At 40.3% G+C, this 16,669-nt stretch overlaps 1 protein-coding gene across 9 annotated transcripts in view; it reads right to left on the bottom strand.

Annotated features, from left to right (window-relative positions):
• PDLIM5 (PDZ and LIM domain 5) overlaps nucleotides 1-16,669 on the bottom strand; it is a 125,493-nt gene that overhangs the window by 14,250 nt on the left and 94,574 nt on the right. For all 9 annotated transcript variants that reach the window (XM_039550476.1, XM_039550480.1, XM_039550481.1 and 6 more), the window contains 2 exons: nucleotides 14,451-14,614; nucleotides 2,455-2,629 (listed from right to left, as the gene is read on the bottom strand). In XM_039550476.1, the coding sequence (XP_039406410.1) occupies nucleotides 2,455-2,629; nucleotides 14,451-14,614 (339 nt within the window). The remainder of the gene's footprint in view (nucleotides 1-2,454; nucleotides 2,630-14,450; nucleotides 14,615-16,669) is intronic.

The raw sequence follows: 16,669 nt of genomic DNA, 5'->3' as shown, positions 1-16,669 counted from the left end.
GTAGGAATAACTTTTCCAAAGCATCACAGATCCATTAGTAAAGAGTCTTCTAAAATTAACCCAGTGCTAACTGAACTGGTAGTGAACTACCAGAACAGAAATCTCATGGAAGCAAACAAGGTGGACTCAGTTCACCCCTAAAGATCAAGTGATTTGCTCTAGCTGGTTCTGATGTAGAATTCAGGCCAGGGCTCAAGAGACTACAAAAACCCATGGTGGAAAGGCTGATTTTCTGTTATACTGAATGAAAATTATACAGTTTATGGAGTTCCTCATTTTTCAAAGTTTTCTAATCAAAAAAGCCTCTTTATTTAATCATGCTGAAACATAATCCACACTCTCTTAGTTTGTCCACTGAGAACACGGGACATAGATAAATAAATAAAAAATACTATCAAAAAATCATTACTTTCCCCTTGTAGTTCAACAATACAAATGACTGAACAAGCAAGAAGAAAACACTTTTAAAGAATATATTTCTTCCAATAATCCAATTCCAATAAACTAAGACATTTCTATTTTAAGGAAGAAATAAAATGCAAGGTAGATGAAAATGAGGATGATTTGCACACTGGCAATAAAAGCAATTACAATTCCCTGGATGAGACAATCATGACTAATTGCCAGAAATCACTGACTGAACAATGCAACCCAGATTCAATTCTTCCTCCATACAAAATTCTGGCTAGCGATAGGATATCTTATGGCATCAGCAGAACTTATTTAACTTAATCTCATTTGGCAAACTCTTGTTTGTGTTGCTTAACGTTTCCTATCCATGTCATACAAGTCAAGGACAATAGCTACCTTAATGTCAAAAGGCCAAAGAGCCCATCAAAGAGCTTGAAATCCAGCAATGAAGGAAATTATTATCAATCCAGTCCTAGTAATTGTTAAAACATCACTTGCTTTTCTTCTAAGGATGTTATTTTTCTTCTTCTCGATTAGAAACTACAGTTTAGAAATCAACATTTGTGACTAGTCTTTCTAAGACTATACTCTCTGGTTGGTTTCCAACTAGCTATAATTCCCAGTTCTATTGGAATGGGTGTATAAATTAAAAGTAACTTTCTTACTTTTCTTTGGTTTTACATTTACTCCATTCCATCCAGCTTTCTGGTTCTCTGTAAAAGGCACTGTAAGACTGTGACTGTTAGCAGTTCACAATATTTTTCCTCCAAAGTAGTCTCATTCTCAGTTTTGTTAGATAAACCATGCATGAAAACACTGTTCTGCATTACCACAATGAAGCCTTAAACCACTTGTGCCTAAAGAATCAAAAACCACGAAAGCAAAACAAAGCCCTGCTGTGAGAGAGCCTGCAGGATGAACAGAATCATAGAATCGTTTAGGTTGGAGAAGACCTAAGGTCATTGAGTCCAGCTGTTCACTCAAGTCCAGCTGTTCACTGCCAAGTCCACCACTAAGCCATGTCCTGAAGTCCCACATCTACACATCTTTTAAATACCTCCAGGAGGGTGACTCCAACACTTCCATGGGCAGTCTGTCCACTGCTGGACAACCCTATTAGTGAAAAAACTTTATTCCTAATATCCAACCTCACATCTTAAGGCTATGTCGTATCACTGGAGGAACATTATTTCCGTAATGATAAAAGAAAGTACTGTTGACTCTAGATAAACCTGCTGACTACTTTGAACCAATCTCCGTGTCACTACAGCCTCCTCTCAAGCAGTTGTAGAGAGTGATAAGGTCCTCCATGAGCCTCCTTTCCTCCAGGCTAAACACCTCCAGCTCCCTCCGCTGCTCCTCACCAGAGCTGTGCCCCAGAGCCTTCACCAGCTCTGTTGCCCTTCTCTGGACACACTCCAGCACCTCAATGTCCTTCTTGTCTTGAGGGGCCCAGAACTGAATACAGGATTTGAGGTGTGGCCTCACCAGTCATGAGTACAGGGGGACAATCCCTGCCCTGGTCCTGCTGGCCACACTATTGCTGATACAGGCCAGGTTGCTATTGGCCTTCTTGGCCACCTAGGCACATGCTGGCTCTCGTTCAGCTGCTGTTGACCAGCACCCCCAAGTCCTTTTCTGCTGGGCAGCTAGCCAGCCACTCTGCCCCAGCCCATAGTGATGCCTGGGGTTGTTGTTTCCCAAGTGCAGGACACAGAACTTTGCTTTACTCAATGTCACAAAACTGACCTCAGCCCATTGACGCAGCCTGTCCAGATCCCTCTGCAGGGCCTTCCCACACTCCAACAGACCAACACTCCTGCCCAACTTGGTCACCAGCAAGTGTGACTAAGTGTGCCCTTGATCCCGGTCTGGATCATTGATAAAGATATTAAGCAGGCCATGCTCCAATACTGAGCCTGGGGAGCAACACTGGTGACCAATCACCAACTGGATTTAGCTCCATTCACCACCACTGTCTGGGCCTGGCCATCCAGCCAGTTCTGTACACCCCAAAGAGCGCCCCAGCAAGCAGATACACACCTAATGACTTGGTTACAGTGTGCACACATGGGAGTGCGCTTCCCCGCTGGAATATGCTCCGCCCGCTGAACCAGCGTGTCTTGCTCATTTAGCTGAGATGCTGTTGTAGCTTTTTCACTCGGGGAGGCTGTTACAGGCGATTTAATACTGTTCGATGGCCATCCACTGACAGGAGCTGCAGAAAGAACACCAAAAGCATTTAGAGGACCATCTTTCAGTACCAAGTAAATTAACTTGAAATACAAGCAACCAACAACATTTGCCTAACATCATTGTCCAGCGTATACCTACCTGCCTCCTTAAAGGAACAGATTAAAAAGCACTCATTTTCCCCTCCTCCCCCAGCAAGTTACCAAGAAAGTCCTACCTACTTTATGAGATGTCTGTGAAATAACACAGAATGGTTTTGGCTAACTCGTAGAGGTAGTGGACAAATTTCAACATGTTGAAGAAGTTAGGTAAAAGAATATACAACCTGTGAAGGCATTATTTTGTTTTAGATACAAAAGCTGAAGCCAAGAACATCAGTGTATGAACAGAGGCAGGAGAATATGACATACCTACTCAAAAAATTTCACAGTGAGTGCAGTAGATCATACATCATTACTAACACGTTAAACAAGAACATACATTCAGTACAACATGTGTAGGAACTTAAACTAGAGTACTGTATAAGCAAAATACATTTCTAAATTGAAATTAAACACTGGTCTAGATCAGTGGTTTCTGCCAATATGAAGCACTCCAAAGGTCATGTACGCATCCTCCTTATAGAAGTATGACACAAATAAAACCCTGACATTTTCAGATATGTATACACTACACACTTCCATGTGTACTAAGGGTTTTAGAGTTGTAGAATAGACATAAGCTTTTATGGAGTTTGAAAAATACATTTACAAAAATGAAAGGCACAAATGATACTGTTGTAAGGGTAGCGAAGAAACAAACAGTCCTCTGCTTTTCTTTCCCCTCGATTGATATAAGTACCTTGGTAACGTACAAGCTACAGCCACATGGGTTTATGGGAGCAGTTATTCCTGTCAAGAGGAGGTATCTTTCTTTTTCAAGTACATTATAAAAAAGCCCACATTTCCATAGCCTTTTGTTTGCAACCACAGGCAAAAGAAACCTGGAGTGTTTACTTGGTGCCCTGGCTTTAGTGCAGCCTTGCTGAACCTTGTATCAGAGTGAAATTAAGACACAAGTGGGAACTCAGAGACAAACAACCAAGCAATGACTGAGACATCAGACAGTGCAGGATGATGCTTCTGCAGCTCTCCAACACCAAGGTCAAGGTACGTAGCTTTGCAAAAAATACAGTCTGTGAAGCTGATAATCTTTGGGCTACTCATCCTCTCTCATTTTTCATATCACCTTCCAGGGAAAAGATGAAGAATTGTTTCTCATTATCTCCAGTAATGTAATGCTGATCAGCCTCTGCCCTACAGAAAAGTTGCAAAACAATGCATTCCCTGCTGAAAGAGAAGTGGCACACTAATTCACAGAGAAGATAGACTTAAGCAACACAGAATCCACAGAAAATCCAACAAAAATGCCAATATCGTGCTATTTACAGAATATAGCCAAGCACTACACAATTAATCAGAACAATACCATGAATTTTAGCAGCTCTCTCCTCTACTCACGTGTAGGCTAAGACAACACATCTGGAAGAGAAATCCTTTTTAACACCAATGCTTTTGTACTACTATTACACTTGGTATTAACCTGCTGATATGGGTTCAATACCTGCTTTTGCTTACTCCTTCTCTGTATGAAGAAGAAATATACTCATATCTTTCTCATATCTTTTTTTTTTTTTAAGTGGTTGGTTTACCAAAATTTCTCATATCAGGTCATTTCAAGACTGACATATTTTTGGATCCTTTTCCGAATCTGATGTAGAAAAAGTATAACAATTCATAAGGGTTGCTTTTTTTGTTTCTTTTTTTTTTTTAAACAAGACTATTAGTTATATTTAATATATAATTAATAAATTTGCAATATCTTGAAAAAATAACATCTTTATTCTTGAAACATTCAACATTCCTGAGTGGAAAGAATTTAGGAATAGAAGCACTTGATCTTGAACAAGTCACTCTGCTACTGTAGTTCACTTCAGATTATAAATGACTGCTAAGCTGAAAACCAAGGAAGAGATAAAAATGAAAAAGGTGGCAGAACAGCTTTGAAGACATGAACAAAAGTGGTGTTGATTAATAGCACTTTCCTCCTCTGTCAGCACACATGGTTTTTCAATTTTCAGATCCCATTTCATGAGAAGACAGGAATACACACTAAACCCAAATCTGTTTGAAGACTGCTTTTGCCATAAATCAAATTGCAGCACAGCTTTTAGTGTACTGCTAATTTCTGTTTGGGTTATCCACTGAATACCAAAGCCCATTCAGACACATCAGGTGTCTCGTTTGCACTGTGTAGTTAAAAAAAGTCTTTCTGCTTGCTTAAGGGGGGAAAAAAAGTACAAATATCACAATTGCTCCCTTTTGCTTGGTCTCATTACAGCTTTCATTACTGCTGTTTTTATGAATGATGCTTTTCCGAACACTACCTAACTTCAAAGTTACTACTAGCCAGGAGCAGAATTCGTCTACGTAAACCTCCTCTACAAAGCTGTTAGATCAGTCATTTCTGAGTTATTTAAAGCACTAAAAAGTGAGAGAAGGAGATAGTCCATCATGTTATAACAAAAACTCGCTTTTAAGCAAAACACAACAGAAACCACACAAATTAATACTGTGTCAAGTGAGAGCTGAGACCTGAGCAAAACTAACCTGGGCATTTAATGTTGAGGAAGCTCCCTGCCCATGCTCACGATTTGTGCCTACAGCATTCTCTCAAGGATTCTCTTTCTCTTTGCTAGTAATCACATGAAGACCTTGTTAGTCTCATTTCCCTCCACTCCTGTTCTGAAGTGGACTCAAGCTTCTTTCAGCTCAGATCTTTCTTCCTAAAGAAGAGGAGTCAGTCTGCTTCCATTGCCTTCAGATCCATACTCTTACTGAAGAAAATACACCAGTAAGGTACTGTAAGATCTATACCCATATCTGTATCAAATACCTTATTTGATATACTGGCTTCTTTCTAAACCTCCTACAGTTCTCTAGATTTATTTTTTTTTCCACCATAGATCACTCTCCCTTCCTCACTGCTTGATTTCCCTTAGCCTTTTCTCTTCCTCATTCCCTTCTGAACACCAGCAGGAGGATAGCTTTTATTGGCCACTTCTGCCTTTCCACAGGCCACAAACACACCTTTAACACTTCAGTACTTTCACCAAAGGTTCATTACTTACACTGCAACCCACAGAATTTTTTTGTTGGTGGTGACATTTTTGTTTAGTTAGTTTGCTTTTGATTTTCAAAAACCCCACTATTAATTCCCCACTTAAATCTATATGAATTCTCTGTACTTTTCCCAACAATATTCCTCCACTTATAGCTAGAGAATTTCAAATATTAGGTCTGTTTTCTTGTTTAGATAGAACACTGATATTTCCCATCTATTCCTTCTACTTAAACAGCAAGTTTAACACTCCGGTGGACAAGATATTTTTACTGCAGAGAGGAAGGGGATATCCTGAGTTCATGTATTCTCTTCCCCTCCTTTCTTTTCTCTATTCCCTTGGAAATCTTTCAGCTTGAAACACAACCACTTAATTTAAAAACACCAGGCCCAGAAAACTGATGCAGGTGTTTTTTTTCTTGCAATGAGAAGATCTTACCAGGGCACATGAGGAGTGCCAAAGGAGGTACAAATCTTTACACCCAATCTAAGTGAAGACCTCTCAACACTTGGCAACTGGTCTGAGCTCTCCTGTAGTCTGTGTTTTATACGTTCCTTTTTATATTTTACATACGTGATCAGCAGCTTTGTTCTCAAGGAGTGCTGGGGAGACAGATGCCCCAGTACCCAAGATCTGTCGAGATGCAGGCACATTTTTAATTGCAAATGGTGACTGATTGGGAATGGGAAAGGAAATCAGCTTTCTGACAACACAATCTCACCCCACATTTTCCTGTTGCACCTTTGTTGCTCAAAATGGGACAAAGTGCAGCAACTTTTGTGGTGGTCTGAAGATTTAAAACTAAAATAAATAAATACAATTAATTAATAAAAGAAATTATTTATAAGAATTATACACTCCAATAGGAGCTATTCTGACCTGAGTACCAGAGAGGTTTGGGTTCTCTGCAAGTCATGAGAAGCTGTCTGTGGCCAAATTTTGGAGTTTTGTAGGCTTCACTTCACTCTTTTTAATTAAACATTCTAAAGCACTGTTGATCCACACTGATGTATTGTCACTGCTGGCTTTTTTTCTAAAACCTAAAACACTCTGTACCTGACTATTAACTTTCTACGTTATTAGGTTTAAGTTTAGCAAACCCACGGTGTTTGCTTTCACTAAAACTCCTTGGTATGGCTAGTTTAATATTTAACAATCTTTCAGGCAGGGTAAAGAACTACCTTTTTTTTTTCTTTTTTAAAAATCCCAGTGTGACTCTGCCCTTGTTAGTCTAACAATAGGTTGTTCCATCGCTGAGCACATGGATAACTGCAAACACTGCTGAAAAGTTTGGAAGACAAAGGGAGAAAGGTGGATACGCAGTGGTGCCAAAGTCACTTTGACAGAGGTTCTCTGGTGCGTAGCAACAATACAACAGCCTGAACTGTTTAATGCTCACTTAAACATAACATCAGCCTTCATGTAATATCTATAAATAACAATGCTACTTGAAGTGGTGGGAGTGCCAGAACTTCATTTTAAAGTGTTCTAACTCAGTGATTTATACCCTGCAATCAAACTACTGTATTATAAATGGAAAATACAAAGCTTCATACGTCCAATTTTCTGACTTTTCTTAATATATTTGTAGTATAAGAAATCTTCCTGTTCCTCCCCTCAAAAGCAAACAGATGGCCGGATGAAGCAACGTGTCTGAAAAGCTCTGCTGTCAGCTCACTGCACTGGCTGTATGTAACACCCCATCCACTCCCAGGCCTGCACGAAATCACACAAGTTCAGTGCAGAATGCTACAGGACAAGTATAAGGTGAGAAAAAACAAAACAAAACCTCAAAAAACTCCCTCCCTCCCCCCACCACCAAATGCAAAGCTCAACCCCCACATTCTGTAGTTGCTTCTTTTGTTTCTTATGAAGTCTTGGAAATACAGTCAGAGCTAAACTCCTTTTGCTGATTAAAGGCAGAACAGGACGGATTAAACCATTATCATGTCTTTAAATGCCGGGTGAAAGCTGGTATGCACCCATGGAAAATCAAAACAGGTGCCACCTTGGCCCCATTTCAACAGCCCCTGCAACTAGAGGGAATAGTTCCTGCGTTAGTAACCAGCCTTTCAACTGGAAAGGCTCCGGGTAAATTAGCTGTAAAGCATCTTAATTAAAATGAGTATGGTGGTTTTGGCTCGCTCAGCCTGTCTCCTTCTGATTTGTAACATCACACACCGTTACAAATTTGGCACAACTGGTGCTGCTTTTATCGAAAACACGACTCCAGAAGAAAGAGAAAACCAAGTCCTGTACCACAGTGTTCCATTTCTCTGCAGTGTGAGTACAGAAACCCATTTGGTAGCTTTCTGCAGATAAGATTTTGCCTCCTTTTAGCTCCTATTCTCGACAGCTTGACTATGCCTGCAGAGAGCACGTCTGTCCAGTCTCATTTTGATTGTCTGCCACTTTCATGACGCTGATGTTTAACACTGAATTCAAAGTAAGAATTTACCAGAAGAATAGTGGCTTTTCATTTGCTGAACAAATATTAGGCATAATTCTTGGATGTCCTACACGTGTGCATCTGAACAGGACGCATCACTGCTCTGAGCTGGTGCTAGCTAATGAAGAGGAACTGATCTGGCAAGTCAGTCTGTGACAAGAAGTTGATTTTTAACAAATCGAAGACAATGACCACCTGATTTTGGAAGTCAGTGAATGTTCTTACTTGATGTGTGTGAAATAACCATAGAGCCAAAAAAAAAATCTCTGCATCTCTGTTTAAATGAACACAGAAAGAAACATGCATCTGTCCAAATAGCGCGAACAATTCAGTGCGCAGCTTGGTGCAATTGCACGTGAATTTGGCAAAACCAAAACACAGGAAAATTGTTTAACACCACGTTTGTAACAGAAAAGCTGAGTTCCTATTCACCAGATCCTGTAGTGAGGTACACCAGTCCATTCTGTCTCTAAAAAGCAAGTGGTACATTTCTGCATCATTACTATGATCTGCCCCTTCTTAAAGATAAACGTTCAAGTTTTAGGAACACACTCATTTTTTCAGCAACTCTACAGGAGTTACAATTTCATACTGCCATCAAGTTAAGGTTAACATTTATAAATTACTCTGGTTTCACAATGGGTTTTACTTGGCTAAGTGACTTCACATTAATTAACTTGTAAGAACAAACTCTTGTGGTTTGCTGTCACATGATGATATAATAATTCAGATTAGATGAAAAATTAATTACCATAGTCCATAGACCAGGATCAGAAAGCTTCTGTGTTTTGACCTGTCAATCATAACACTTTTACGGACAAGGCTTTCTGCTTTCATGAATGGCGACTACATCATGGAGCAGCAATCTCTAACAATCTTTTTCAGTGAAAAATAGTGGAACTGTTTATATTTTGGGACCTACTTTTAACAGAGGCCTTACCAACAATAAAAGAATTTGTCTTGATGACTAGCAATGTTAAGCCAGTTTTTTCTGCATATTCAGACCATGGTCCTCAATGGGCAAGTAGCTTCTTCAACTCCTATAATTAGTCCTGCCTTTAAATTCCTGTTCTACAAAGGAAACATATTAGTATGAGAGAGCCCTAAAAAAAAACCCTGCAGAACTTTATGAACACAGTAATAATGACACAATAGTTTGGTTGCTTTTTCCATGCAGAAATATTCCCAAAGCTATCAACTTAACTTACCCAGCCAGGGCAGCCTGTAAGATCAACAAAATTGATATATGGGCTGGACCAATTACAAACAAAACACAGAAAAGCAAAGGTGACAAGGATGAAAAGTGCTGCAGTCCATCCCTTTATGGTACTTAATTCCTTAAGGACTTACTGGCAGTACAAGCATTTTGTGATAGCGCATTGTATCTCGGTGCCTTCCTCCCTCTCCACAGCTCCATACTGTTTGCCCTGATGGCCAAACTCCACAGTTTGATACAGTCTACATTTTTATCCCATTTTCTCCACATAAATAAGTAGCAGAATAAGTAGCAAGGAAGGAAACAAAGACTCAAACTGCCAGTAGAGCAGGATGTCAAGTCACGCCTAGGAGCAGGCTCGCATTTTCTTCTGCTCTTAAAATTCTAAAATTATTGCAGGAATGGGATATAAAAAAGAAAATGCAGCAAGAATGCTAAGGATAACTCCAGAGGAGGTAAATGCAAGGCTACCAAGTACACTTCAAGAAAACAACTTCAAGGAAATAGCAGAAGTTTTAAAACAAACTTGTCTGGGGAAGAACTTTTTATGTGCTGGCAGTCAGTTTCCAAGTGTGTTCCCTCAGCTGAAGGGAGCATGTGCTTAACACATGTGCTCGCTCAGGATTAGGCAACTGACAGTTGTGCATATTGCAGAATATGCTGACATTCCCTAGCAGCTCCCCTGGAAGGGGATTATATATCCCAGTGATACCAGGCTGAGAGAGACCCTGGGAATAAGGAAACTGGCACATCTGAGTAAAGGGTCACTTAAAACACAAGCTTTGAACGCTTCTACCACAAACCTTCCCCATCCCATTCTTCTAACTCAGCTGCAAAGAGGAACAAAGGGCGTCGACTGCAATGAAACCCTCCTTTCCAAGAAGCAAACCAGCCTTTCTGGCCACCAGAAAGCTGTAACAGCCACCAGCTGTAACAGCTTCCCACAGGCCCCCTGCCATCCCACGGGACCCCAGCAAGCAAAGCAGGATGCTGCCTGCCCAGCTCCTGTACTGGAAGGCAGGGTGTGGTACTGGCAGCGCTGTGCCTGGCACACAGCCCCTATGGTCCCCACTGCACCAGCAGCTCACCCCCCAGCAAGTGTTAGGCAGATGCTGGGAAAGAGAAGGCAATTCCATGTGAGAAATGTAACACTGGAAGTCCTGACCGTTTCTGACCATCACAGAGCCTGCTACACTTTCCACAAGAACAGCTCCTCTCCTGGACTAACTCTGGTTGGTGTAGCTGTGCTTACTGGGCAATTATACCTTCTGAAATGGTCCTGGCAGTTTCAATTTGCCACGGTGCTATTCACTTCCTTTCAAGTTGCCGTGGAATGTTACAGCATGCTGACAAGCAGCTGCCATCTCGCACCCACAAGGTGGCTGCATGGCGGTGGCGAGTGAAAGCCATTCCTGTGCGTGCACCGTGTCCTTGCCCAGGACTAGAAAATGCTTTGGGGGTCCTTGGGGGTGAGCAGTGCTACCTAAGTGTAGAGTAATGGTTAGTTATCAAATAGCTCACTGCAATGAAGCTAGGATGCTCTGGGTTATTTAATTTTTTAAATTTAACATAATCTTGTAAAAAGCTTCTGCCTCTGGTGGGTGAGTAGAGCTTCACAGCTCAACAAAAATGAAGTGCTAACTATTATAAATTCCAGTCTGTGCACATAACACACAGTAACAGTGTGCTCTTACTTGTTTCGACAATAGAAAAAAATTGAAGCCTATTGAGCTTCTTACCCATGCCTTAAAAGAAAGCATGAGGCAGCCACCCCTCATTTCCTCTACCAAACAACTGAGGAATCCTGTAATATCAGGATTTTATTCCAAGGAGGAATAAAACCTCTGTCACCTTCATGCAGGGCAGCTAGCATATAGCTAGCATAGCATAGGTACTCCAAGAATGGCCCACACAGCCAATGAGGATAATTCAGGCCCAAAGGTGTTATCATTGTGAGACCACTCAGACCATGACTGACTGTTTTAGGGAGAAACCCAATCCCTGACGCATCTCCAGGTTCTATTTCATCCATTCAATTTTAGACCATCTTCTTGCCAGGTCACAAAATAGCTCACACCTCACTTACAACAAAATCCCTCTGACACCTTCAGGCATCTCTGCACAATCTCAGAAAAAAAAATTAAATCAACAAATCACGCCAAACCAAAGGCAAAAAAAAGCCATAATACTTCTGTTAAAAAAAAAAAATAGTCTCTGGGTGGCTCATCCGAGAGAGAGATTCCAGCTAACAACTGAAAAGATGCTGTCTACCCAAATGACATACCTCTATAGTCAGACAGCTTAATAAAATCACTGGTAATCTTCATGTCACACCATCAATCAGCATCTTACAGCTTCCCCAGGCACAAACAAAATCCTATGACACGCCTGTTTTGCTTTGGAAACAACTTGGTGTTATATACAATATTCATTAGAAGGGTGAATGGTATCAAAGCTACAAAACTGTGCTCCAATACATTTCTGCTATTAATAGCATACTGGTATACATTTAAATAAGACTGTATCTTCCTTCTAATTATTTCCTAAGGTAGACTTCAGCTATGAAATCAAAGGCATCTTTTTGTCTAAAACTTCATCAGGCCTACAGCCTATGAAGCCAAATTTTGTTCGGCCTGGGGACCACCGGCAATTTTACTTTAAGGAAAACTTTATGCTCACAGACTGCAAACAAACAGCAGAACTGAAGTCCAAGAATTCTCTGAAACACTTGTAGTCTTTGTTTTTCTTCAACATCTGACTTATTTTATCAAAATATTCAATTATCGAAAGAGTTTTACCTGTCAGACTGCTGTCCACCTACAAGAGACAAGCACAGACTGGCTTCCCATGGCAGTGGGTGTGTTCCTAAGATGCAAATGATAACTGAAGCTCCTCTGGCATCTGGGACATTGTACTTTCTCCCACCCTGTTAATTCCCAGCCAGTTGCCATTCATACTGCTGCATCATCTTCCCTGCATTCTCCAATTTTAGGGAACTCTGAGACTTCAATGCCTCCTTCTCCCACAGCTTTTATTTCTGGTTGCCCCAATATTTTTGGGGACAGAGAACGGCTTTCCTTCTTTGGAACTTAAACAGTGCATCTCAGAACCCTACATCAAGACAGCACAAAGCTGACACCCTCATGACCATTTCTTTCCACCAGCTTCTCTACCAGTATGAACATTCCAAACTTTCTTTAAGCTATTCTGGAACATAACAACCAAAATTCTCCATCTGGCTTTCCCTCTCACCTGCCTACTTGGTATTTCTGATGTAAAAAAAACAAAAGATATTTCCACATTATGCAAGAGCATGGGCATAGATTTTCAGAGTACTACAGAATCAAGTGCAGCTTAATCAATCTCTTTAAATCTTTCTCCTTCATGAACATCTTTAAAAAAAAAAGGCTATTTCAAACATTTGACTCCTATTAATACTAGAGTACAGTAGTAGGATTTAGGAGTGAAACACCTACCAACATACTAAAAATGAGTGTGGTACTACAAAAACCCCAAACTGATGGGTGGGTTCTATGCAAAGAGAAATAATTCATCACTTGGCGAGACAGAAAGTTATATCAAACATGAAGCACAATCAGTCACTTAGAAAAATGCAGGATTATCACATTCCCACGAAAATTTGCCTTAAGCACACACGCTACCAAAAATGTAACTTTAAAAAGAGTTGGGGCTTCTGTTATTACTGTTCACTTTGGTGTTTTTTCCCTGTCTAATGCCAGCTAACTCGAAGAAGTGAAGCAATGCTAGAATTAAACTGATCTAAATTTTAAAAAGTCTTTACCTTGCCCTCAATAGTAGACTCGCTATTTGCCAGGGAAGTACAGCAATGACAGTGCATTGCCATCTTGAGGCTTCCTACAGAAGTGCACATCTCAACCAAAATACATCGGCTTCTTACCAACCACAGCAGTCATTTAACCAGAAGTGCCAAAGCCATTATAAAACACGCAGCATTAACACCATATGTTTTTTATTTTTATGCCCGGTCCTCTACAGTTCCATTTTGGGACTGGAGATACTTCTAAAAAGGGAAAACCCTTAACATAGAACAAAAACAAATAAACAAATAGAGCTATTTAGCATATATGATCCTGTCAGAAAGAGAATCATCTCATATTAGCAAGAAAAATCTGAGGTTAAAGCTTAATTATGATACAGATTTCCCTGATCCTTTGAAATTACTACACAAGTTTAATTCAGCACCAAAGACTGATTCAGCTTAAAAGATTACCCCAAGTAACTACTGCACGTAATACTATACAAACATAAGTACACAGTTACACATATAAACATATCTGTATTATGTAATAACATAGGAGTGCTCATAAAGAAAACAGCATGCTTTCCAGATAGAAGACATTCTGGTGTGGGTTCAAAGGGGTAGAAATCACCAAAGTACATTCAAAGGTAGTAGCTATGTGAATTGTCCTTGCAAGAACTTTTACACAAATCTATGTAACACAAACCTACGCAATAATCTGGCACCCTGCTCAAATAAAACCTACAGATGTCAAATACATAAACACTCTAATGCCTCAGCCTTTTTTATCCTTTTTTTTTTTTAATTAACTAGCACTTTTGAAAAGATCACTTGGAAAACACATGTCTATTGATAATATCAACATGTTTTAATATTCCTACCTGAAATAGCATGGAATGTGCTTGAGTCTACAGTCACATGGGAAGCTGAAACCAAGCTGAAACTGTGACGCGTATATGTATAATTGACTGGTATAAATGTTTTTACTAGATGTGTGAGGCATCTGATTTTGCTTGTTTGTAAAACCAATTGCATCTATGAGGCTACTTACAAAGGGCTAGGGTTTATTAAAATGGCTAAATTGGTTTTTCTTCTCCTCTTTTCCAAGCAAACTGGCCTGTACTCAAAACCCACAAACAGTCATTTGAAGCCTGTTGTTTTTACACCCACGGTGAAGTCTGTTTTCCTGAGCCATCTAAAGGTCTTTAGGTGAACAAGAAAAAGCCTCTCTGGAAGTTACCTGCTTGGTTTGGAGGCTGCCAGCCCTTGGCAGAACCCAGGGGTGCTGCTGGCTTGAGGACTGCGGCAGGTGTGGTGCTGGCAGGAGCAGGTCTCACATCCACATTGTCCTGGCAGGCAGGGACACTCCTCACCGGGGCAGGCTGGGCAGCTTCCAGGGAATCACTGTTCAGAAACAAGGGAAGAGTAAACAAATGCCTCTTGCTAGAACAGGAGAACTTGTGAAATGGAGATGTGGAGTGACATTCCCTCACCCCAGTGCAACAAAGCAGTACCCACTGGTCTGTCATCACCAACAATGCTGTGGTAGTTACACCCTGATGCTGCTTTTTAAGAACTGGACACTTGAGTAAGGTCTGCCAAATTCAATATAATCAACTAAACCCCTTCACAGTTTTCATTTTAAAAGACTTTAGTCATTAAGCAACATGCACAATATTTTATATTGCCTCTTTAGAGCAGTTTACAGCTGCTTTTACATTTTAAGGGTTGGCAGAACTCTTTTAGGCTCTTTAAAAAAATGCATGATGAAAACTGAACTTAATCACAATTCACATGGAATGCAAGTAGCCACTAATTACACTGCTAGCAAGAAAATTTTTCATTTCTTACTTGTGTTTGGGAAGCTGAAAATAAGTATTTTTATTTAAAATATTGAAAGTAGAGGAGCAACTACTAATGAGGGTCATTTGCAAAACAAAAGGACACCAAAACCAGGAAATTAACAACATTGTGAAATACAGCCAAATACATATGTGAAATACCACTCCAAAAACATATTTTGCACAATTTGGAAACCCATCAGTAACACACTAGAAGCCTTGTATTGAGGAAAAACAAATTTATAGCACATGTGCTCCATGCATATTTCACCAGGGTCATTCCCAGAATTACAGATTGTGCCAAGTTCGTGAAGTAAAAATCCACGAGCTATTTTTACTTTTACAAGTGTTGCACATGCACAGTATTGCCTTGCCCATAGGACATGCAACAACTTGAACACACCGTGAGGCCAAAACACAGGTTCACAACCTTGATTTTTTTTTCACCTCTAGATTTACAGGATAAATAATTCATGCATTTAGAATCTTCTTCCAGGTAAGGGATAAAAAAAATTATTTACAGTTAAGAGAATAAATCTGAATGCTCAGTTTAATGAGTAACAGCTATGGCAATTGTAGGGTTTTTGTAAGAGCAGTAGCTGCGCTGAACCGGCACTGGTGGATTTGCTGTATGCAGTGTGCACAAGCCCAGTGAAGCACAAAGTGAGACCTTGCATTCCATAATCTTCAAATGGTGAAAAGATATTTAAAGGCATTTGTATAGCTCAAATGGAGGCACTGAAGGTACAACGTTAGATTCCTCTGAAACTCATGATCCCAGTCCTTGTTACAGGCAGATTTTGAGGCAGTGGAGATACAGGGCATAAAAGTGCTACTGCAGACTGAAAGAAAAAGGATAGGAAAGTAACCTCTGATGTGAAGTAGCAGCTCAGTGGTTGAAGATGACAAGGTAGTTTAGGATTGGCTTCCACAATGAAAAAAGTGTACATCTGCAACTTCATTGTTACAGAAACATCCTTCTGTACTGCTGAATGTATTTGACATGTAACCCATCAAATCCAATCCAGGCCAGAGCCCCACTGCAACTTTAAGAATTCCTTGTTAACACTGTTGGTGCTAAAAAAAGAAAGTTTCCTTCTTCTCCGTCCAAGAGGCTCATTACTGCTTGTCAAATAACTTCTCAAGTCTAGCACCTCTTTACTGCCTTTGTCTGGAAGATATAAATCATAAATAATACAAATCGTCTGTCAGAAATAAGAAAGTCCTGCTGAGTCAGCAGCTATCTTTTACAGCAGAGGCTACTGAACAAGCAAAAATGGATTTCAGACAAGCAGAGAAGGTACCCTCCAGGGAGAAGACTGCAAGGAAGCAGATTGATGGAGGCCCACACGGCTCATTGCAGTGCTGATTGGAAACTCTACCACTGCCATTTTTGTAGTTGAATTCTACCGCTTGAGAATGACACGGCCTGCTAGTTCCTGAAGCAACAGATTGTTGGAGACACTTAGGCTTTTATCAGAAATTAGGTGAAATCCTAATGATCCTAAACTAAAAGACAATTATAAACCCAGGTATAAGCTACCTCTGATTTTTTTGATCACCTCTGGAAGCTTATGTGCCAGGACCCTGAAGAAAGAAGTTTCCCAAGGGAAAAGCC

Source organism: Corvus cornix, chromosome 4, assembly GCF_000738735.6.
Source record: "Corvus cornix cornix isolate S_Up_H32 chromosome 4, ASM73873v5, whole genome shotgun sequence".
NCBI classification, from domain to species: Eukaryota; Metazoa; Chordata; class Aves; order Passeriformes; family Corvidae; genus Corvus; species Corvus cornix.
Note: the sequence above shows the minus strand (reverse complement) of the source record. Positions and strands in the feature narration are given on the sequence as shown.